Raw genomic sequence first — 23,430 nt, 5'->3', positions numbered from 1 at the left:
GCACCTTAAAAAAAAAAAAAGGAAAAAAATAATCTTGCCCACAGCAAAGTTTGGTGATAAGCCCAGGAAAAATGTTCACTCTTTACTACAGGGGGCAAAATTTTACCAATGGTGTATTTCAAATAATACCTAACGAACCAAAAGTTTCTCTCACTTTTTAAGGCTTTTCTGCTGAAAAACAGCAAGCAAAAACCATTTGTACCTTATAAACTATTTTCTGTGGCTAGAGCACAATAATGCACAACTTGGTTTGGTCAGAAAAGAATGCCTGAATGCTGGTCAAACCTACAGTATCTGCACGTTCTACAAATTTCCTTTTTCAGTTCTTCAGCAGGAAGATGAAGTGGTTTTCCAATTAAGAAAATACACTGCCCTATGCAAACCACTCATTCAGAAACAGACAAATGAATGACTTGCAATTTTTTGACTCTTGCAGCTAGAGCTGCTACAGCTTAGAACCCATTTAATTAGAACTGATATTAAAACATACTCAGGTAAAGGACAAAATACATGTGCAAAAAGAGAGAGAGAGAGAAGGCAAGAAGGAGCTGATGGTATTCCAGGGCTTTTGACATTTCTCAGCATTGTTTAAGAAAAGACACATCCCTGGTTCCACAACAGCATGACTTGCACCAGCAATTGCAAGCACATTTAATAGCGCAAATGCACAGCAGTAGACACGACCAGCTGATAAACCTTGTAAGCAGCTTTTGTAAAAATCAGCTTCAAGGAATGACAAAGATGTTATTTATATCCTTCTGTACCAAAATTTCTATTAAAAATGTACTTTGGACCGGAGCATGCAGAGAGTCCTGTCTCTCCTCTCTGGAGAACAATAAGCTGGGTTTTTAGCGGCCAGCACATCTTGGTGAGTCTCAAATTGCACAACATATATGCTGTGGCAGGTATTCCTCAGCTTTTCCAAAAGCTTTGAATTTGGTCAGGCCTTCAGGCCTCAAGTATTACTGAAAAGCCAACTAAGACTAAGACCTTATTTCTTCCATTTTACAAGCAGCACAAGTTAGTCAATGAACTGGGAGGAAAGACAAGGACATTAAATATCTACTCTAAATATCTACTCTTTCTCAATTTTAAGGTGGTTCTGGAGAAGAGATCATAGATTTTACAAGTACTTCACAGCAACTAATGGCTGGTTATCACCATCCGAGATTAGGGAAGGAAAATTCTCTCACCTAGGTCAGCCAAAAATTTACACTTTCTTCTACACAAGCCTGTGCCCTGCGAAGTCAAGCACTTCTCTCTTTTAGACAGGAGCAATCTTACAATGTTTTTAGAGCTCCCACTGCAGCATGCCGTTCCTAATGCCATTTTGAGGAACACCACACTCTATGAAAGGATAGTTTATGGAAGTTTCAGAAAGACAAAATAGACAAAAAAAAGGCTGGTGGAACTGCTGCCTACTTAGCACAACCCACTCAGCTTGTGTATTTTATGAAATACAGAAGGTAGTATGAAAAAGCTTCAAAGAGCTCAAATAAGGAATAGACATATGCATGAAGACTTAGGACAGTTACACATTGCCAATCAATATACAACTACAGAAAAGACACAATTTTTCATGTAACATATCAATTAGACCCGGAAGGAGTCAGCAACTGCCTTACTTCATCCACAGCTTGAACACTTCCCAGAAAAATCTGACATTTGCCAGTCTTAAATACAGCATGCAGAGTATTGCTCTCATATCCAGTGTGATAAAAACTGTACTGAGTATAACATTTTTGTTGTTCTGATGCCCAACCCTTCCAGCTGGACTAAAAAGTAGGAGACTGGGATTTCTGTCACAAATTCAGTCCAGAAATAATCTTTTATAGTTTTCTGATGAATATTCCACCCATATTTTCAGTTTCTTTAAATCAAAGCAGAAGGAAAAAAATGTTCATGGTATTGACAGACCATATAAATTTATTCATGAAACCAAACATGTTAAAAAATTGATAAAAAAGGAAGCTGGTAGACAAACAGGAGAGCAGAAAAACAAAATAAAGCACATGGAGACAGAAGTTCATAGGAGTAACAAGACTACACAAGCACTTCCTAAATTGAAATTTGATTATGTGTAATCAACCATTTATGGTTGGATTCAATGATCTTTGAGGTCTTTTCCAATCTTCATGATTCTATGATCATGTGGAACAGAAAAGAGATTAATCAATCTCTCTGATATTCTACTATACTACAAATCAATTTATCCAGCCTTTTCAAAAAAGAAAAATTCCTACATTTAAATGAAGTTTTATCTAAATTAATTTCCTTGAATTACTAAAACCAACATGTTTTCAAACTTTTAAACAATTATGCAAAGGACTTTCTTTACTACAGTACTGCTACACAAGCACCAACAGTAAAATAGATTAAACACTATGTGGACTCTGGGGAAAAAACAAACAAAAAACCAAACACCACTAGAGCTAATACATTATAAAGTTAGTATCCTCATTTATTATTCCACTACATCAACAACGAAAAAACCCCAAACCAAACTCAAGCGGTTTGGTTAAAAGAGAAGTTTCAAGGGAAGACAGATAAGCGTTGTTACATTCTCTTCCACTCCCTTTCCTCTTTACAAGCACAGCAAACTTCTGCAGGCTACTAGGGCATATGGTCACCCAGCCATGGCCTTCATGTGTCAAACTCAGACTCAAAAGATGTGGTAAGACCACAACACTATTCGATTAGATCAGGTATTTCTTCAAGTGCCCTTCAATCAGTGGCAGCAGCTCACCACACTCCCTTCCCTTTCAAACGTGAGATTCAAGCCACAGGCACTCTGAGCTTTTGCTGAGCTACCACAGTAAATAAACACTTGCTGCCTTTGCCAAACTGCAGCACACTGAAGAGGAGGAACAATCTTGTCTCTACCCAAGTCTGAAGGTCTGACCGGCAAGTAAAGGCTTCTTTCCACTATGTGCAAACAATTTATCTCAGCAGAGGTGATGATAATTGTTTTATCTCCTAATTCTTACTCCAGTCAGGGTACCAGCCTCCATAAACAGCTACATCCCTCTGAGAATTGCCTGGCCTGCACATGGTATTCAGCAATCACACTCCACAATATCATTATAGAGTAAATTAGAGGAAAGAAAATACTCATCTACAGACTCTGAGCACTCTTGCAACCATCATGCTGCCAAGGGATCTGAAAGGAGTTTATTCATAACTGTTTTCTGTGCTAATGATAGAATAAAAAGTAGCAAGCATAAAAAGAAGACAGTGTGTAGAAGTCAAGCTGTACGATATTTTACCTGCACCATAAGTGAAAACTTAGCTGGATGGAAGAAGCTTATTTAATAATAATAGAAAAATATTATGGCAGTTTCAAGTAAAAAAGCTCTGTAACTTTTGTAAGAGAGAGAACAGGAAAACAAACTTTTAGCCAATTACAAACTATTTCCACTTCCAGATGTTGATTGAATCTTTTCATATCTCCTCTGTGTATTTTCTTTGTCAAGCATGAGGACTAAAAACCTATCAGAAAACTGCTAGAAGCTTTTAAGTTCAAGAAATGGAAATTCAAGGGAAGAATTACAACGTGTAAAAACTGTTGCTAATGCATAGATTCTTGAGAAGTAAAAGTGCAATAACTATGCGAATACCTAACGTACACCCATGGAAGCAGACATACTTATATAATTCAGGCACACCTATACAGTAAATGCAGGAGATTCACAAACAAAGCAAAGGACTAACAGAAAAAACAACAATCCTGTCCAATACCCCGTAAAGCACCTTTGTACCCTTAATGATCAAGACAATGATTGAGTGTAAACATGCTTTTCTTACCTCGTAAGGCAGTTTATCAAAATATCCATTAGTTGGCCATTCCCTGAGGGTAACAATGCTGAACTGTTTATTAAGGGTGTCCATTCCACAGCCTAACTTTTCTTCCTCTTCATCTTCATCTATATCATTCATATCAATCATTGAAGTCTTAAGTGAAAGCACAGGCCTCTCTTTCACACCATGTAGCACTACTGCGTCCAATTCAGTGTAATAGTCCAGAAGAGAGCTGTTCACTTCCAGTCGGATTAAGTTTGTAGGAAAGTTTATCTGCTTGATACAAGGTGTGAACTGCCGAGCCTGAGGACCATTCACCTTTGTAGGTGCCTCTGACCAAAGTATTTCCCATCTATGAAAAAAAAGAGAGACTCTCATACAGTACGGGGATTAAAATCAAAGTTACTAAAGCAATTCTTGAGCACAGAAAGAGCAGTGTCTTCTGTCAGAAGTATTTAACGAGTGAGAAACATGGCTGAAAAGACGATTTATGAAATCTATGTTCTCCCTAGATTTGATAAATATCCTATGGCTGAATTTAACAGGCCACACTAACTCATGACCTTAGCATATTTTCTCTGCACGGGTAAATAACAAAACAAGCAGTAGACTCATAGTCACTTGTCTTACTGTTACTAATGCACAAGTTCTTCTAATATCTCACAGGTAAGGTAATTTTAACAAATAGATTGCTGATGTCTTCACAAGGATGGCATGTGTTACAGAAGGAACATGTAAACCAAACATAAAGTCATCTGACCTCTCCCAATTTCATTTCATCTGACCCCATTTCCTACAAAACAAAAGAAAAAAAAACCCCATCACTCAGACTCTTTAAAATCAAGCCTGTCCAAAATACAGTATAACAAGTTACCAAAAAAAAAATTAAATTTTACTCTGTTTATCTGCCTAGGCAAGCAAAATGTTCCTTTTAGAAGTAATTCACTAACAAATCAGCAAAGAAAGTAGAATCTTCAAGTAATTTTTGAAAGGGTCCTTTGCAAAGGACATCAGAATTTACAAACTGCTGAACGGAAAAGCCTTTCTACTCTGGTCCAGTGACAGGAGGAAGTCCAGGGCATGCACAGAACCACCATACATACATCCTGACTTTCACACACAGACCTCAAACCTCCTCCAGTAAGTGACAGGGAAACCTGATGCCAACTGAGCAATCTGGAAGAACAATGTCTTATATCTTTGGGATCTTCAGCACTCCCAAACTTGCCAAAAGGCCTGAAACCAAACATGTTTATATCTGCATGGGTCCTCATTCAGTGAATGGAAATCCTTCAGTCACTGATGCCCATGGTTTTCCTCCCTCAAGTCTAGTTAATTCATAAAAAAGAAAGCTTCCAGCAAGTACTACTACTATTGCCTTTGGCTGTATGCTTACTTCAGTACTAGTCCAGACACTTCCACATGTACTCCATCTCTTTCTGTTCACCCTAGCCCCAGCTTCAAGGACTTCTCTCAGACTACTTGTCCTGTCACATGAATCTCAGAAGCACTCTATCTGCTCTCCAGTACCTCAGCATGTTGTCTTTCCCTACCAGACACCACTGCTTTGAACTTACAAGTACTGCTCAATACTGGTATCTACTGCAGAACACTTGTGGGGATAAGAGGGGAAATATTAATTAAAAATTAAATCTATCGTGCTTTGCTTTCAGAGCCAAATACTTAAAAAACTTTTTCCATCATAACAGAAGGCAAAAAAAAGGTAGGGATTTTCATTAAAACACTGCACACAGCACAAGTAAGGCTTAGAAGCTTGATATTTGCCTGTAGGAAAACTAAGAAAATTAATCCATATTGGCTAAAACTTCCATTTCACAATGGACATTTTCCGGTATGCATAGATAAATTTTCATATTCTACATCATGCTGCTCTCCAGGTACCTTACAGCAGAATGGGAGACTTGCAGAACTCTTATGTCCAAATGGAAAAAAAAAGTCATGAACTAAAAACAAATATACAAGACTAGTGAACATATGGTACATCAAAGTACTATCATAGGAGAGTGGACAGCTCTACCCTAAAATTAACAGTTTTCATAAGAGAGACATAGTACAAAGAAAAGATTTCATTAATTTGCGAAATGAATGTCAACTCATGGCAAAGTAACAGCTGTAGTCCCACTGTCACACCCTCTCACATAGGTCGATTCTCTAAGCAAATACTTAATGCTGGCAATGCACACGACCTTCCTTGAACACATCCAGATCACCATCTGACATTTTGCTTAGTCACTTCCATATACCCACTCAAAGCACCCTTAGGGAAACGCAAGGCTATTTTTTCACTGATCTAATACACACTGGACCATCAACTTTAGCAGAATGTGTCTGTTATTGACTTCTCCTTTTGCACCCTGGAGAAAGAATTATCCAGCAGTAGCAGAGCTCTGGGAAAAAAGAATATATCTGAAGATCTGGGTTCATTAAAATGCAGTGCAATAACTAACTCTAACAGGCAGTATCCAGTTCCCAATCTTTGTAATAAACTAGAGAAAATGGAAGACATGGAGTTTCACAATCTTGTGAAACTCCACAGTACATACCAAATGCTGACGAACAACAAAACTGGTGAAAATTTTCCACTGTCCCTGTCACACAGCCCATCAACAGCCCACCAGCCTAACTTCAAAGGACTTAACTCTTGGCTTATCTGGAAAACCTCAAGTCTACCACGTTGATTTGATGATGTTCTCTGCCTCGGTGGCACCACACACAAGAACAGGCAACAGCAACTGCTCTGAGCTAGTCTGATAAATTCTTCCCATGTGTAGGCATGCTCCTAACCCATTACTACAAGTGTAAGTGATCTCTTCCTCTAGGATCCCTGTGATACTTAAATGGGCTGTATGAAATTAGAATGGGAGGGAAGAATTCACAGTGGGATCAAAGAAGTTTAAATTTCCAAGAGGCTTCAGTAAGAATTTCATGTCTTGTGTTCTGGAACATTCTTTTGTTATAGTAATCATTTAAAATGATTTCATAAGAAAGGCATTTTTACAGTGACTTCTGGTTTGAGGATACGTATCAAAATCAGTTTCCCTAATAAGGTCATCTGCTTTTGTTCCAAGCTTAAGATGCTCAATAAACTATTTAACCCAAAACAAAGAGAAACTGAACCCCAATAAATACCGTTAAAGAAGTCAAAGGAATTCTGCCTGCCCCATGCCCCAAGTTAATTAGGTAGCTCTCAAAAAATCAAGTTGAATCAAATGAATGCAGGTAGCACATTGTTTGTTCTCCAGTCTTGCAGATATACAATAACAGCTGATCAAAGATGTGACAATGTGAATGCTTTGATAAGAAGGTTTCATCAGCAATGAGCCAGAAAGCCTCAGTCTTTCTAGCAAGGAGTGCCATGCAGAGCCTGAATGAGAATCAGCAACATCTGTATTATTTTCTCTAATGATTGAACGAAATGAGGACATTGAGTTTCTCCATTCAGCCTTAATGGACTCAGTTTTCCTATTAAATTTCTCTCTGTCTCATGAAGACAGACAGGAACTCCATTTTCTCGGATAGTACAGACTCCATACACCTATGTGGTAAAAACAAAAAATAAGTTAAAAATATTCTCATTCCCCTTCCTTCAACAGGAAGGAAAATATAGTCCAGTGATTTCTAGGCTGAGAACCATACCTGCAAGGTCTTTGTCAAATGAGAGCACATATTTAATGTTTGCTTAATTTTTTATTGACCTAATGCAGTTGGAAAGGTTTTTAATGGCTAAGGTGATACCTGAGCAGACCTGGTTACTTCTGAAGAAATATATGTAATAAGAGAGAGTCTTTGGAAAAAGGGCTTCTAGGAAAAGTAATCAGATTTCTTTCCAGCAATACCAGATTGCTTGCAATTGCTAAGGTTTCTTGTATTGTCAAACCAAGACTGGTGTAGAGAGTATATAAAGCACCACAAGCAATCCAAGCACAAAAAAAATAAATGTCTTGCCCCAAGAAATTAATAACTGAGTTAAATGCCAAAAGAAGGGCAAGTTCCAGATAAACCAACAGGGAGAACATAAGGAAGCTCAGAGGATATAACCACACCTTTGAAGAAAATGCAACTTCTGCAACAATTACAATCATATGTGGTTGTAACACATCCCACCTGCTCTTATCCAAGCAACTGCACTGCAAAAATCTGTAGATTACCTACAAGAAAACATCTCCTTCCTGCAAACATGCCAGGGATGCTTCAGCACACTAGTTCAATGCAATCTGAATAGTGTAGCCTCCTACCTCAGCTGCATGCTCATAAATACAAAAATCAGGGAAGACTGATCATGAGCACAATTTCAGAACCGTGCAGAGCTCATAGCTAATTATTATGAGAAAATACACAGCAAATTTTCATTTCTACTAAGAGTTCAATTCTGAAATACTAGAGTCAGCAGACAGGACTCCAAGAATGCTCAGGATATTTAAAACAGCAAAAGGTACTTCAAGTAATTGCCCTGTCCACATGAGTTTTTAGGGGTTTCTCAAAAATGACTGTATTCCATGAACCCAGAATTCATGTTTCTATGACAGCCATCTGAACAAGAAAAAGCTGTTTGCCTGAAGATGTCAAAATAAGTTTAAGTAAGGATGCAAATGTCTAGAACTTGTGTGTTACACATAGGTGAGATACAGGCCCGAAGGTTCCTTATCACACTCTAACGTGTTGATGGTATCAGCAGTGTTTTGGGTGTTTTCATCTGAGATTCACAGGGAATAAAAGGTAGAGTGAGAGAACCATCTGAATGCCACTCTCTACAAGTAAGAACTCATGATATTTTATATTCAGTAACACTGCCTTTCTGGTTGCACTCCCCTTTTTTAAAAGGGGGATTTTTTTTCCATCAAACATTTTGATCCCAGTCCTGGATGCTTAAATTCAATATAGGTCCTGTTGGAAGGAGAGGGATCCTTTTATTTTGTCCATCTTCATTAGCCTGCTCCTCTGGTTTGTAGCAGCTTCTGCCTCTACAGGCTTTAAGATTTTCGGAAACAGAAGGAAACTTTGCATACAGCAAACACAGCTAAGCTTGGAAATACTGAGCCATGCTCAATTTTCTAGCAAAATTCTAAATAACATGAAATGAAACAAATTAAATAAACAACAGGAATACACAAGGCAGAATGGAAGTGGTCCCAAATAAATGATCATGAGAAAAAACCTAAGCAGTGTCACACTTTATCTATAGAAAACAAGAAAAAAGTAATCACAAGAAAATCTCTAACTGTTGAAGAAGCAATCACTGCAGAGCAGTAAGGACATACACTATGAAGTATCACCCCAAGTATAGCCACACATTCCAGACTAGTTAGGAGTGTCTGATTTTGAGCTTTTATAAAAGCACATGAACATAGTGTCACTATAACATATATAATACAAAAGAATCTGTCTAATTAAGTTAAAAAAGACCATGACAGGAGAATAGGGACCAACCTTTTCTTTTGTATTCCAGATTTCAAAACCAAAGTTATTTTGACAAAAGGAAGAAGTTGAAAAACTTCTGGAAAAAGTATTTTTTATTTGATAGCCCCCATTTAAACAAAGTCTAACCACAGCTATTAACAACATCAAAATGTTTCAAAAGGGCTGACACTGAAGAAGCCATTAGGTAATCATCAAGCATAAGCCTTCTAGGTAAATAAGGAGGAAAAAGAAACAGGAAAGGAAACATTTTTCTCATCACAGATGCTAGCTATACCTCACCCATTCAATTTAATACACTATGAGAAACAAAGAAAACTTTCTTGATTGGGTTCAGCTCATGCCACTGTAAGGTGCATTTGTCCCCACCACACCTGTGCACAGCTCTGCCTCCTCTATAGGCTGAAGTTTGCTGACAACTCATCTTTGAGTTGTCACCAAAACCCAAGTACACAGAATGTGCACCACAGTACAAAATCTCACTTAGTATAATAATTGTAACATATAACCAAAAATAGGGATTGATTTCTTCACCAAATAAAAACAGAGCCTTCATGTTACAGTATTTTGCTAATATCAGACTATTGAATTTTTCCTGGGCTTTCTGCACTCTGATAATTCATGTAACAAATCTGTACATGGAATGCTAGTATGGTTTAAGGAATTACCAAACACTTCTCACCAGTCAAGGTATGAGAGGCACAAATGAACAGCACAAAAGGTTTCCATGTATTAAAACATCAGTTTCTCTAGTATTTATTTTTTTAATTGTTTTACGTGGAGGAGAGTGATGTAATGCCCTCTGGGTTTAAAGCAGCAAAAGATATGAGAGGACAGAGAATTCTCCAATTGCTAGATTCTGATTAAACCACAATGAAAAAGACTTCAAACTAACTATTGTGTTTTAAGCATTAGAATTATTTAGAAACAATTACATGCCCTCTGAAAAATAAATGCAAATTCCAATTCCATGAATAATCAACCCCACCTTCGAAAAGACTCTGAATAAAGCTCACCTGAGACAGCATCATACAAAGCTGTGATAGCAATACCACCAACAAAGAAACATGACCAAAGACCTTTTTCTGCATGCCTGCACGAGTTGCTCTTTCATACAACTGAAGCATAAAGTGAGTGAATACATTGACTAGCTATGTGAGTGTTAGCCATTTTTCAACAAAAATATATAAAAATCCTCTTGAGCAAGGACTGTGGTACACCAGCTCCTTACTATGACTCTTACAGACTAGAAGTTTTTGCACACATCAAAGTTTGGATGAGCTGATGTCTTAAATACTAAACAAAGAGAAAAAAGATTACCTTCTTGGACCAGTGTAATCCACTAAACATTTAAGGAAGTCTGAACAGATTTTTTCCTCTCAACAGTTTTGACTTCACTGTTAGTTCAGCCTTCTTTGTATATCAAAGTAAGAACTGCTGAAAAAGAACCTTCCTAATGACCTGCCCTTTCTACACTGGTGTTCAGAAACAGATACAGTCAGCTGATAAAACAAAGCAACACTGAAAGGTTTCTTTGGAAATAAGGTGATTTAAAACCAAGTATCAAAATAGTCAGAAGAGGAAAACAAGGTTCTAAGTGCCTTTTGAGTAAGTAGGCCATGGCCTTTTTTAACAGAAGAAAATAATATGGCAGTGCTTCAAGACCAAAACATCAGTTAAACAAGGAATCACCTGAGACTATAGCAGCATTCCATCTTCAAAAAAAGAATTCTTAGCTGATATCTCAGCGAATTTTTGGAAGTAAAAACAAGGGACCAAGAACAGAAGCAGATAAGAGACTGAGCTCTTGAAATTCTTCAGATTCCCCTCGTAAAGGTAAGTGAATGAACAGAGAAAAAATATTGTGTACCTCATGTGGAGAAAGGGTTCCTTCATCTTCCCTTCAAGACACCACACATAAGGCATTTGCCTCCTTTAGAAAAAAGGAGACAAACCAAATGTGCAGCTCTGAACAGACAAGTCCTGCTGAGGAAAGGTAAGCCAACAGAAAAACAAAAAGGTCTCTTATGCTTCTTTAGCATCAAGACTAACAAGTACTGAAGAGGCAGCACAGACAACTGTTTTCAAGGATGCCTGTGACATTCTTCTAACCAGAAATGCTGTTAACCTACGTAGGCAGGACAGAAGGTATTCTTGCCTACAAATTGAAAAGCAAGATCCTACAGAAACTTCACCTTTAAAATGAAGAAGGGCGTCTGAGCTCTCACTCTGACCACACCTCAAGAGAAGCCATAAAGCACGTACACCAAAGTTTTATGTTAGTATTTTCACTTGCATCTCCTTTTAGCTCTGTACAATTTTCTCTTTTTTTTAGTGCACCTATTTAAATAGGTCCTTCAGTTTACATTTCTTGAGCTTTCCTCCATTCTGTGTTTCATCATAAAGAAGTAAAATCTACATCATAAAGTAAAAAAGTAAAATGAAAGTTCACAGAGTAGTTGCCCAAAAGTAATTTCACATTAGGTTCTGAATTTGAAAATCTTAAAGCTGCCTTCACCACATACCATTCTGTAAATAAGTTCTGTATTACAGTACCAAATGCACTCATACTTCTAAAGTTAGGTGGCCTATTATTATTACTTTGACCTATCACTGTTCCTTGAATTCGGGTGTTTATTTAGAGCTATACAACAATATTCTCATTAAACCTGTAAAACAAGCAACTGCATTTAGCCACAGTAGATGACAGAATAATACAAAATATATTAATCAGGAATTTTGAATATAAACCATGACATCTGATTTTCCAAGGGTTTTTGAATGAACATCAATGGTCTAGTATTAGGAAGCAAGGGATACTAGGTTAGACCTAGAAATATAGTTTTTAGTTGCATCTGTAAAAAAGCAAGTCAGGAAAAAATCATCCAATATCCACAGTAGCACTGTTTATACCACCAAAGTGTGTATACCATAGCAATATAGTATTTGCTGGTATACTAATTTTTACAGGACACAGTTTGTTAAGTATTTCCTCTATCAGCTCTCCCTTCCTTTATATCTTTGGTATCATTTAATGTCCTTCTGATATGGAGTATTTCAGCTGCATATACTGATAGTTTTTCCCAATGTTTTTCCCCACTATATGCTTTGACCTGTTCTCCTTCTCCTTTCATTTCTATTTCCTCATGTCCTCACTAATAGCTTCTCACCTCATACACAGTGCTCTTCTTTACTATCTTACCATTCCCCAGGTTACCACACTCCTGACCCCTCAACTGGAATTCCATCAAGACTACCTAGGATAAGGAAAACCAACAGGATCAAATCTGCTTCCTTTAGCTGGTGAGTATAAAAACAAGTGCACCTCACACCTTTGATCAGACCAAAAATAAAGATCAGACAAATGGCATCACCTTTTCTCTGTTTCTGCTTCTGGTTTCAGCTTCATTTCCATTTGAATAGTTAGAGTGCCTGATTGTACTATGCATGCAACCTAAAGCACACAGAGAAGACCTATGGCTGCTTGAAGCGGGATGATACAGCAACCATGAATCCTCAACCTCTTTTACACAATTTCCTCTTCCTATTGGAGGAAAAGCTCAGACCTATCATTTCAAAAGCAGTGTTTTATACATACATAGCAATTATTGCCCATAAAAATTCCAACACCAAAACTCTCATTACACAAATTAAATTTGATATTATGAGATGCATTAATTCTGACAAAACATCCACAACTCTGAAGCTGCTATCAAAACGAGTCACCACAGTTTTAAAAACATGAAGAAATATAGAAAATTTTAATGGGTCAGAAACAAAACTGATAAATACTAGGAAGTAAAGTTCCCTAAAGAGCCCTATTTGTAGCATTTAACATCTTATAAGAAAGCATAAAGGAGAAAAAAATTACCTTACTTCAGCTGGTGGATTTTGTGAGTAAGGATTTGCAGAGCATGCCAAAATCCGGACTACAGCTCCAGGATGATAGGTTTCCAGAATGTGCACTGCAGTGGGATAAACTGGCTCTTCAAAAGCAAGTTCCACATAGTCTTGGCTACAGAAGGTGGATGGTGTCCTCTTGAACGGCAGCCGAGCACTCGGGCAACGATCCCACCAGGTCCCGTAAGTCCGAAAGACAGCAGTCTGGGTAAAGTCACCAGAACTAGGGTACACATTTGGAATACCTGCTAAATTCCACATGGTGTACGACATGCTGTTTTCACTACCATAGTGAGAGCTGAAATCCAACACTTCTTTGGCATACTGAACTATTTCAACATTGATAGGTAAGGCTCGGGTGTTCGATTCAATTGCCCTCCGACTGTTCATTTCTCCTCTCGTCGCTGTCCTAGCTCGGCGCCGAAGGCACATGTAGTAAAACATGCTCAGAACTGTTAACATGGGAAACACTGGTGGCATCTAGATAGGACTTAGGAAGATACAAAAAGTCAGGAGTCTATAAGGTGCATTAACTGCCTGTGGTGTTCTGAAAAAGAGCTGATAAAACAGAATGAATAAACATAGTGAGTAGATATAGCATTCTTAGAAAGCAAATTGTGCTCTTTTAAGCATCCTCTTAAACAAAGTACTGCTACTAAAATATTAATAAATTATTGTGTTTTATTGTAAGACTATTGTTTCATTGGAAGCTACTAAGTGTGGCTTCCCATTTACTTTTTATCTTACTTCTCATTTACTTTTTGTTTAAAAAGACAAGACTATGAAGAAACATTAGTCAAAACCAGCCCTCAAGCAACAAAAAAACTAATGATCAAAATAAGCATTATCTTCAGGAATTTATTAAGAGAAAAAAAATTGCACTGACTCAGGGAAATGAATTCAAGTACGAAATGAAATTTGGCCCTCGCTGTAAACAACTGTGAAAGAGTATCTAAAGATACAACTTCCCATTGTGAAGATGTAAGATGCTTCTCACAACCACTGTGAATTGCTTTACATTCTTAAAAAAACATTGTAAATGGTTTTAAGAGTGAAAATAACAAGCTTTTGGGCTGTTAATCCAAACTTAACCCACTGTTTCCTCTATCCGAGCAGTGGGTTAAGTTTAGATTAACAGAGTCACAAAAATACTGCCTTTACCGTTTGAAGTTGTCCATGACAGCACACACCAATGACAGAAGGGTCACCAGCCTCCTGAAGGATGCTCAGAATTCACTAACAACATCATCTTCCTTTAAGCCATGTAACAAACAAGGTCTTCGAAAGAGTCCTGGCATCAGAAGCAGAAGTCTCCACAGAAAGCATTTTACTTCTGACAAGAGAAAATATTTTCATTTAAGTAACAACTCAGTTAAACACAAAATGTACTAGATCTGCATACCTAAAAAACTAGCACAAAATATATTATTAATTAAGGATACTGATGTGTTTTACACAGCCTACACTAACACAAGTAAAACAACCAAATAAGCAGGTTTAATGACTAGAAAAGCTAAATTAAAGATAAGTTACTTTACTAAAGCTTTCTATTTACAACCATGAAGAAACATTTATAGCTCAATCTTATCTACAGGACACAGGAGGGCTGTATCATATTCCCTACTAATAAAGATCCTCTTACATATGCTTGTCCCATATTGAGCAGCTGCTCCATACCTGCGTGATGTAAGCTGTGAGTTTTACCAACACACAACAAAATGGGGAGAGTATTCTCCGATTTCCGCTGGCACTACACAACACACTCGTGCAATGAATTCACATACTCCAGCACCACAAACTGCTTCTCACAAAGTGGCCTTCCGATTAACCTATCAGCTTTACTAGGAGTAATGCCTGCAACCCGTTGGAGGCCAAAACAGGAATGACTAAGCATGTCTCAAAATAGAATAAATGTTTCTTCAATTGCCCGTGCTGGAGTTGCCCGTTAGTTTACCACAGGATACACACTGTGGTGATCTCTGAACCAACAGACTTCTATTGCAGAAGACACCTCAAGTAACAACACGATGCCTCACACTGTCAGGCAGATAAACCACGTATTTAATATTTGCAATGGGTACAAATGAGACCACACTGTAGAGTTTTTGGAAGTATAAGTTTAAAGTAGGGTAAACAATTAAACAAATGGAAACTTTTGTAAGTCTCTATACAAATCCACAGCGTATGTTTTTTGGGTCAATTGCTTGTTGCCAAACACACAAACACACAGAGATGTACAAACAGCTCTCTTTCGCCTGAATGTTACCAGCCAAGAAGGCCCTTGTGGTAACAGATAAGGACAGGCTGCACTATTTGCCCCTCTTACTCATGACAGAAAGGAAAGTTACTAATGAAGTGCTCAATTCTCACTTTCTTGCCTCTTCTATTATTGGCCTTTTGTTTAGCTTCTCATGTTGATGCAGCTGTCAACAACATGAATTACTCCTGATACTCAGCGCAGAAGAGAATGCATAAGACAATATGCTGGATTTACTTCAAGCTCCCTGGCAATAACCAGTAATGTTACATTTCCCTCAAACAACCTGAGACACCTTTTAGAAAATACACTGAAAAAAAGAAGCACAACCTCAAATCGCTCCTCTTTAAAACGAATAACAACAACAAAAAAACCCAAACAAACCCCTCCCCAAAAAAACAAAAAACAAAAAAAACCCCAAACAAACAAAACCCAAACAAAAAAAAAACCAAACAAAAAAACCCCACAACTCCAAACTGAAATTTTTTATTTTTGAAAGAAAAATCTATTTAAAGAATATGCCAACAGACATTAAACTTCAACAAACGTACTGCTATCAACCCCTGGAATCATGGGTAGATCAGCATATACACCACTTCAAACTCGAAATTTTACTGATTAACATGATTTGAAGGCTGCTCCATGGAAATGATGGCTTTACACATCTCAGTTTTAAAAATCGTCCACCTTCAAGATCAGGTGGGAATCACTTATCTCACCTATACAACCTACACAACTTCCCACCTGCACTACAGACTCCAGGCTTCCTCTGGCCACAGCCTGCAGCTCTTGGAGCACTGCTGTAAAAGCCAGCTGTGGTCCTTATCCAAGCTTGTCCAAGAGCAGCAAAGCCATTAAGTGGTTCAGAGTTGTACATCAACTAGCTGCCCAGTTTAAGCCAGGCCAAACAGAGGGAATAACCTGAAATCATGCTGCAGATTTTCCATTAGCAGTAATGTTAATTTGGGTCATTCTCCTTCCAGCAACTCGATGATTTCTTAAAACCTGTAAAAATTTGATATCCTTGTCACTGACACAAGTTTGTCAGTTTTGGCAGGCATTGGTCAACAGGGTCAAAAGTAAGTGAGTAGGAACAGAAAGCTTTCATGAAAACATGTTAGCCTAAACAATACAAGTGAAGGCAAATTAGTTTTAAAGAGTTAAGAACAATATTTGATTTAGCAGTTTATAAGAAGTAAGACAAAACAGAAAACTATAAAAAAGAAGAATTAAATATGAGTTAGGACTACCATACAAATAGGAATTCTTCTGGCATTTTAAAAGAAGCATTAAGAACTGTGTGGAGTTAAAAGACGAATGAAGAATTGCTCCAGAGGTTAAAGGATAATAAGCTAGTGAAAGAATTACATTAATACAGATCAGTAGGGTCAGATGATACAAAGAGATTTTTTCAGGAACTACCAGAAGTCAAGCTGATGTCTAATTAAAAGGATTTAACTCCGCAAAAAAAGATAAAAATGCAGACTCAGGTCTATGCAAAGCATCAAGATAAACAGCTCAAGAGTTCATGTACATGCAAAGTTTATGTCGAAAACTCCCCCCTCCCTCAAATTGCTTATTTTAAAGAGATCCACTTAGGGCCATGCAACTATGCCTTCCAATCTCTGGCTGGGTCTTTGGCCTGTTGTACATTATTAATTTTTTTTTGTATGGGCATATTTATGCCAAACCAAAGCTTAATAAAGGTTTCTTATAAGTGTATCTTTTCACCCACCTGCCAAGCAGCAGCCTTCTACATCTTTTCTTTTGTTTCTTTCATATATATATTTTTTCTGTTAATTCCATTAAATAGGCTGAAATAGTGCTATTAAATACCAGAACCTTCAGCAGCCACCACTGAATAGCACAGAAGGAGCCAACAACTTGGTTAGAAACAAAAAATATGCTATGAACATACGATGACATTGTGAACTGCTGTCCTATGCCTACATGCCCATTTTGGACTTTGAGGCTGGATCCAATGCCCAGCCTCTCTCTGGGGCTCCCTGTCCTTCCATCTTATGCACCATGTGGCCCCATCCCTCTCTGCTTCACAGCCACTTTTCCAACCAGCACTGCTGGGGAAGCAGGTGAGCCCTGGGGCTAGCCCAGCCAGATGTGAAACACTCCTGCAAGCAAGTGCAGCTTTCAGTCCGTTCGTCTCCCCAAACCAACACATGAAGTCAGTGCTGGCTTGAGGAGGCAGTAAGATTGCAGACCCCAAGTCAGACCAGCTCTAAGAGCTACCAAAATGTTATCTCTACTTTTATAAGAAAGACAGGACTCCAGAAAACCACTTTGGGCTAGACCTGGAATAAAACTCTTTTAAGAGGTATTTTCTTTCAAAATACAATACAGTCCATCACATTATTTACAGTATCTCCTACCCAGACTACTATTTATTGTAGTATATAAGTAGTTATTGACAACTACTTCAATTACATGGGCAAACTACCTTTTTCTATTCTGAATAATCCTTCTCCTCTTCGTGCCATACACATACAGAAAGGCTTGTAAGACTGCGATTCACTATTTCCTTCTTCCAAGCACAGTAAACCTTGATAAAGTAAAATGTCTTACTGTTTCTGTAGAGATTTCATGTTAAAAGCCATTAATTAAGTTAAAGCATTCAAAAGCACTACATCTCTTCAGTCTATTTTGCCTCTTTTTACAGGGAGTTTTTGTATACCAATCTATTTTCCAGCTTTGAAGCAACCCATCCAATGAATGATTATTGTACTTGAGAAAGAAGCATGAAGCTGAGTCAGGGCAGGTTTAGGTTGGATATGAGGAAAATGTTTTTCACCCAGAGTGTGGCTGGGCACAGAAATAGGCTCCCCAGGGAAATGGTGACAGCACCAATCCTGTCCAAGTTCAAGAAGCATTAGGACAATGCTCTCAGGCACATGGTGTGATTATTGCGGTGTCCTGTGCATGGCCAGTAGCGCGACTCCATGATCCTGATGGATCCCTTCCAACTTTGTGATTCCACCTATTCATTTTGGTTGGTTTGGCAAATGCAACTCCTCGATAACCACAATTTTATCCCATATGAGCAGAAACAGGGCAGAATTAGTCACCAACCAGACTGCTGAGAAAAGGTGGGAAATACACAGAAAAATACTTGAGATTTCAAGGGCCTGTAAAATGAAGGATGTGTGTGAAAACATTACAAGTAACAGACACTAGATTTAGAAGAAAAAAAAAGAAGAAATATGGCACATTTTATCCCTGCACCATCCCTGGAAAAGCACATGATAGGCAAGAGTTCGTACTATTTCAAGAGAAGCAAATGTTGTACATACAAGTCATGCATGCACCAGGTTTGATTTTTAAAGCCAGTGAGGTAATAATTCCTGTTTACACCAGCTTTGCTAATCTCACACTTGGGAGCACTGAGCAGAGTCTTCTTTCATTTGACTATAAAAGAAACAGCAACATTGACAAATTACAAAGAATGTATAAATGACAAAAACAATGGATTGTACTATCTCTGAAGAAAGATTAATGCAATTTAATATGTGTGTCTTAGATAAAAGATAGTAAATGGAAAATCTCTTAATTATCTTTGTACACTAATGCACAGAGGGAATACTGGATCCTTACTTTATAGTCTAAAAGAGAGTAAGTAGTTTTACCACAGGTTAGCATTTCTTGCTGTTAATTACCTAGCTTATACCAACATCTATGCTCAACTTGTTGAAACTAGAAGCTATTATTAGATTAATTAAATTAATTTAATCTTATTAATTAAAATTAATAAGATTTTACAGTATACTTTAAACTCAGGCCCCATTTGCAGTGTTTCATCCCATAATATACTCTGGCACTAAAACAAGCCATTTCACACGTGCCTAACCTATAATTTCATTGTTTTAAAAAAACTGGAATATATGGTAATTTTACCTATCTAAAATCTTGTGTTGCCTTCATGAGCACCAAAACTTGCAAGATCCAAGAATTTCAGATTACTTTACTGACTGCCTTCCTGCTAGGACAAGATTCATCCCGCAGTTTAGCATTGAGATTTAATGGAGACGAAAGTTCCTTTGGCACCTATTACACATGCCAAATGACCACCCCGTCTTACTGAGGCTGCTTTCCCAGATGAAAGCAAATGTTTCTCAACATGGTTAAATCATCAAGAAGCCCTTTCTATTCAAAGCCTAAAGCTACCAGCATTGTACCACTTCATTCTGCACAACTACCCTTCCAGCTGAGGAGAAACTCTCTTCAATTCAAAAAACAAAAAAAAAAAATCCCCATTGAATACTACTTTAAAAAAAGGAATTTGCGTGCATTTGTCTTATTTGTCTTTTCACTTTTGTCGTGAGATATCATACAACCTCTCCACGCAGGCATACTCTGTACAGCATTTACTTGCTGGTCACTTGCTTCCTCCCTGCGCTGATGGCAGCTCTTAGGCCATGTAGCTGTTATCTCCCACTGCCACAGAATCACTGAATCAATTAGGCTGGAAAAGGTCTCTGAGATCATCGAGTCCAACCTATGACCTAAAAACACCATGTCAACCAAGACCATGGCACTAAGCACCATGTTTCCTGAAACACCTCCAAGGACAGCGACTCCATCACCCCCCTGGGCAGCCCATTCCAATGTCTAATCACCCTTCTGTGAAGAAATTCTTCTTCACGGCCAACCTAAATCTCCCCTGGCACAGCTTAGGACTGTGTTCCCTCATCCTAATCATGTCCATTCACATCCAACTGATGTCCACTTGTCACGCTGCACTAGTTGCAAATAACAATCTACAAGAAGTGAAGCACCTAAAAGTACACACCTAAAAAATAAAATTTAAAAAAATATAAAAAATAAATTAAAAAAAAAAAAACCAAATGTGGCTAGTTCAGCTCCTATGCTGCTTTCTGCTGTGTTGTGACCGGGCAAGTGGGTGAAGCCGTGTAAGTGTGTAACACCGCAGGGACCGAGCAGCGGCGGAGGACCCGCAGGGGAGAGGAGCACAACCCGTGCCCAGCTCTGCCCGCTGTGTCTGGTCCCAGCACTGTTCGTTCCCTCTTCCCTGCTCCATCCCATCCCTACCACTTCTCACTCCTTGGGCGCCCGCGCTCTCTACCGACAGGGGCAGCTCCCTTCCCCCGGGGGGCAGTTCCCGCTGAGGCCCAGGGACAGCGGCGGGCAGATGCGGGCGGGGCTGCCCTGTGCCGCCGCTGCCTTCCGCGTCCCTTCCCCGACAGCAGCACCGGCCCGGCCCGGCCCGGCCCCGCCAGCCTCCCCCGGGCGGGCGGGCGGGAAGCGCACACCCGCGGCCGCCCGCACCCGCCGCGCAGGGCCGGCCCCGCCGGGACTGCTGCAAGGCCCGGCGCTGCGGCCCCCCCGCGCCCGCCCGGCGCCGCCGCCGCCGCCGCCACCCTACCCCGTCCGGAGGGCGGAGCCGCCCGGGCCGTCGGAGCCGCCGCCGCGCCGGGCGCCACCGGAAGCGCCGTGCACGGAGGGCGGCGGGGGCGGGCACCGGGGGAAGCGGCGCGGCGCGGCGGGGGCGGGGCTGCCGGCTGCGCCTGCCCGAGCCCCGGCGCGGGGCGGGCCGTGCGGTGCCGGCGGGCAGCGGGTGCCGAGGGTCTGGTGTGGGGTGGCCGAGTCGTGGAATTATGGGGGTTGGAAGGGCCTTTAAAGATCATCTAGCTCCAGCCCCACTGCTGTGAGCAGGGACACCTCTCACCAGACCAGGCTGCTCACAACTCCATCCAACCTGCTTTTGAACAATGCCAGGGATGGGGCATCCACAGCTTCTCTGGGCAACCTGTGGCTCACCATCCTCACAGTAAAGAATTTCCTCCTAATGGCTAACATTAATTTCTCCTCATTCAATTTGTACCCATTGTCACTATAGTTCCTGACACACAGTCCCTCCCTGGCTTCCCTGTAGGACCCCTTCAGATGCTGCAAGATTGCCATGATGTGTCCACACAACTTTCTCTTCTCCAGGCTGCACAGCCCCAACCTTCTCAGCCTTTGTAGGGAAGGTGCTCTAGTCTGGATTTGCTCCAATACTTTCATGTCCTTCTTATGCTGCGGACACCAGAACTGTGCACAGTACTCCAGGTGGGGTCTACAAGAGCACAGCAGGGACAATCATTTCCCTCACCCTGCTGGCCACACTGCTTTTGATGCAGCCCAGGACTCCCTTGGTTTTCTGGGTTGTGAGTGCACATTTCCAGCTCATGAGTTTTTCATCAAGCATCACCATTTCTCCACAGTGTGGCTCTTAGTCACTTTGCCCAACCTGTAGCTGTGTCTGGGATTGCCACAGTCCAGCAATCCTCACACTTTGTTGAACTACATGAGGATTGCACAGACCCACCTCTCAAGTGTGCCAGGGTCCCTCTGGATGGCATCCCTTCCCTCCAGGGTGTCAAATTATTGCTTGTTGTGGTTTGTGACTCAGACCCGCTCTGTCTTGTGTTGTGTTGCCTCTGCAGACCTGAAGGCCATGGTAAGGTGGGTGCCATAAGCCTACCTGCCCATGACAAGCCCCAGCTTGGTTTCTCCCAGAGCTTTTTACCAGGCAGCGTGTAAGTCTTGCCCCAGCCCCAGCCTAGCTGGGTTATGCTTTCAAAGCCATGTTTGAATTCCCAGCATGTCATAAGGGCAGCCCTGTTTTTAATTGACCTTAATGAGTACTTGCTCCAGTGCACTGCAGTGCTTCTTGGGTTCTGCCCTGGCATATTGCAAAGGAAGTGTCATGGTTTGTGTCGACAGAATTTAATTTGGTACACGTGTCCAAGCACTTGTGCTTTCTCTCCCAAACACCCTTTCCAGTTAGAGCTTCTGCAATGATGGTTAAAATTGTTGTTGCTCCATCTGGTCTCCTCAGGTCTCCAGCAGTGCTCCATGTTAGATGGTACCTGGGATTTTTCAGTTACAGCAGAAAATAGAGTTGCTGACTTGTACTAGGTGGTCAAATATAATTCTAAAATCCAGAAAATGTGTAAATGCTTGCTATCTAAGGTACTTTTTGTATAATGCTTTAATATAAATTCTATGCATTTATAATAAATTGCAAATATAAACATCTATAAGTTTAGTGTGGACTACATTTTGGTTGCTAACTGCAGTGGCAGACAAGCCACCCCACAACCCTGCTTTCCATAAGAGACATGCCAGGGTGACCAGTTTATAGGTGATTCATACACCTGCATGCACCTGTGTGCACACATACAGAAATGCCTATGTATACACACTTGTTTTATGTGCCTAATACACCTCTGTACTATTTTTAAATAACAATTTAAGCCCCAAATTTTAAGACACTGCTTCTGTGGAAGAGGAAGGTAGGCTTTTCAGGTTTCTGTGACAGCACTGTAGTGTCTTGTGGCATCATTTAGCCTCACCTCAATCCTACAATCAGATCTGAGCTACAAGAGTATTTATAAAGGTGTTTTCAATAACCACCATCTGAGGAAGTGTCCAACTCAAAGTGTGAGGTTTTAATAGAAAATAAAATTGGAAACAAGACTATGAATAAGTTTAGTGAGTCAAAAAATATATTAGGCATGAAGATGAATTTTCGTAGTTTATTTTGTTTATGTTATTGTTTTCATTTTACGTTTTGTACTTCTCATGCTATTCTCCCTTTTCAAATTAAATTAAGAGAGAGGGAACACTTGGAAGGCACAATTTATCTAACCCATTTAAGACTTCTATATTAGGATTCAATCTGTCACCTAAGAACAGGAACCTGAAAGTTTCTATTTCTGTCTATTGGTGGCTATAAAGAGAAAGCAAGCAAGAGACATCTCTATACAGAGGTCTTTGTTTGGCCAAATCATTCCTATCCTGTATTTATTTTAATACTGTTTGGAGGTTGAATTCTGGGCAGAAGGAGTGCAGAAGGTAGATGGATATGAAAAGTTTTTGTCTCAATCCACTCATCTGCTGGCTCAGAGAGGCTGGAACAGATTGCCCTTAAAATTAGTATTGTCAAAAGTCTGTATTTCGTCTAGTCTACTGAGCCTATTCCACAAATCATGGGGAGACATGGATACCTCCAGGTGATCCAG

General features: G+C 39.8%; 1 protein-coding gene across 1 annotated transcript in view; it reads right to left on the bottom strand.

Annotated features, from left to right (window-relative positions):
• FBXL4 (F-box and leucine rich repeat protein 4) overlaps positions 1–20,892 on the bottom strand; it is a 63,255-nt gene extending 42,363 nt beyond the window's left edge. The window contains exons 1-4 of the mRNA XM_085056293.1: positions 20,787–20,892; positions 14,296–14,467; positions 13,106–13,692; positions 3,805–4,150 (exon numbers count right to left, since the gene is read on the bottom strand). Coding sequence (XP_084912419.1) covers positions 3,805–4,150; positions 13,106–13,614 — 855 coding nt within the window. The 5' untranslated portion in view covers positions 13,615–13,692; positions 14,296–14,467; positions 20,787–20,892. The remainder of the gene's footprint in view (positions 1–3,804; positions 4,151–13,105; positions 13,693–14,295; positions 14,468–20,786) is intronic.
• Between the last annotated feature and the right edge of the window lie 2,538 nt (positions 20,893–23,430).

Source organism: Lichenostomus cassidix, chromosome 3, assembly GCF_008360975.1.
Source record: "Lichenostomus cassidix isolate B80296 chromosome 3, HeHo_3.0, whole genome shotgun sequence".
NCBI lineage: Eukaryota > Metazoa > Chordata > Aves > Passeriformes > Meliphagidae > Lichenostomus > Lichenostomus cassidix.
This window is presented reverse-complemented; position numbering and strand designations above follow the sequence as displayed.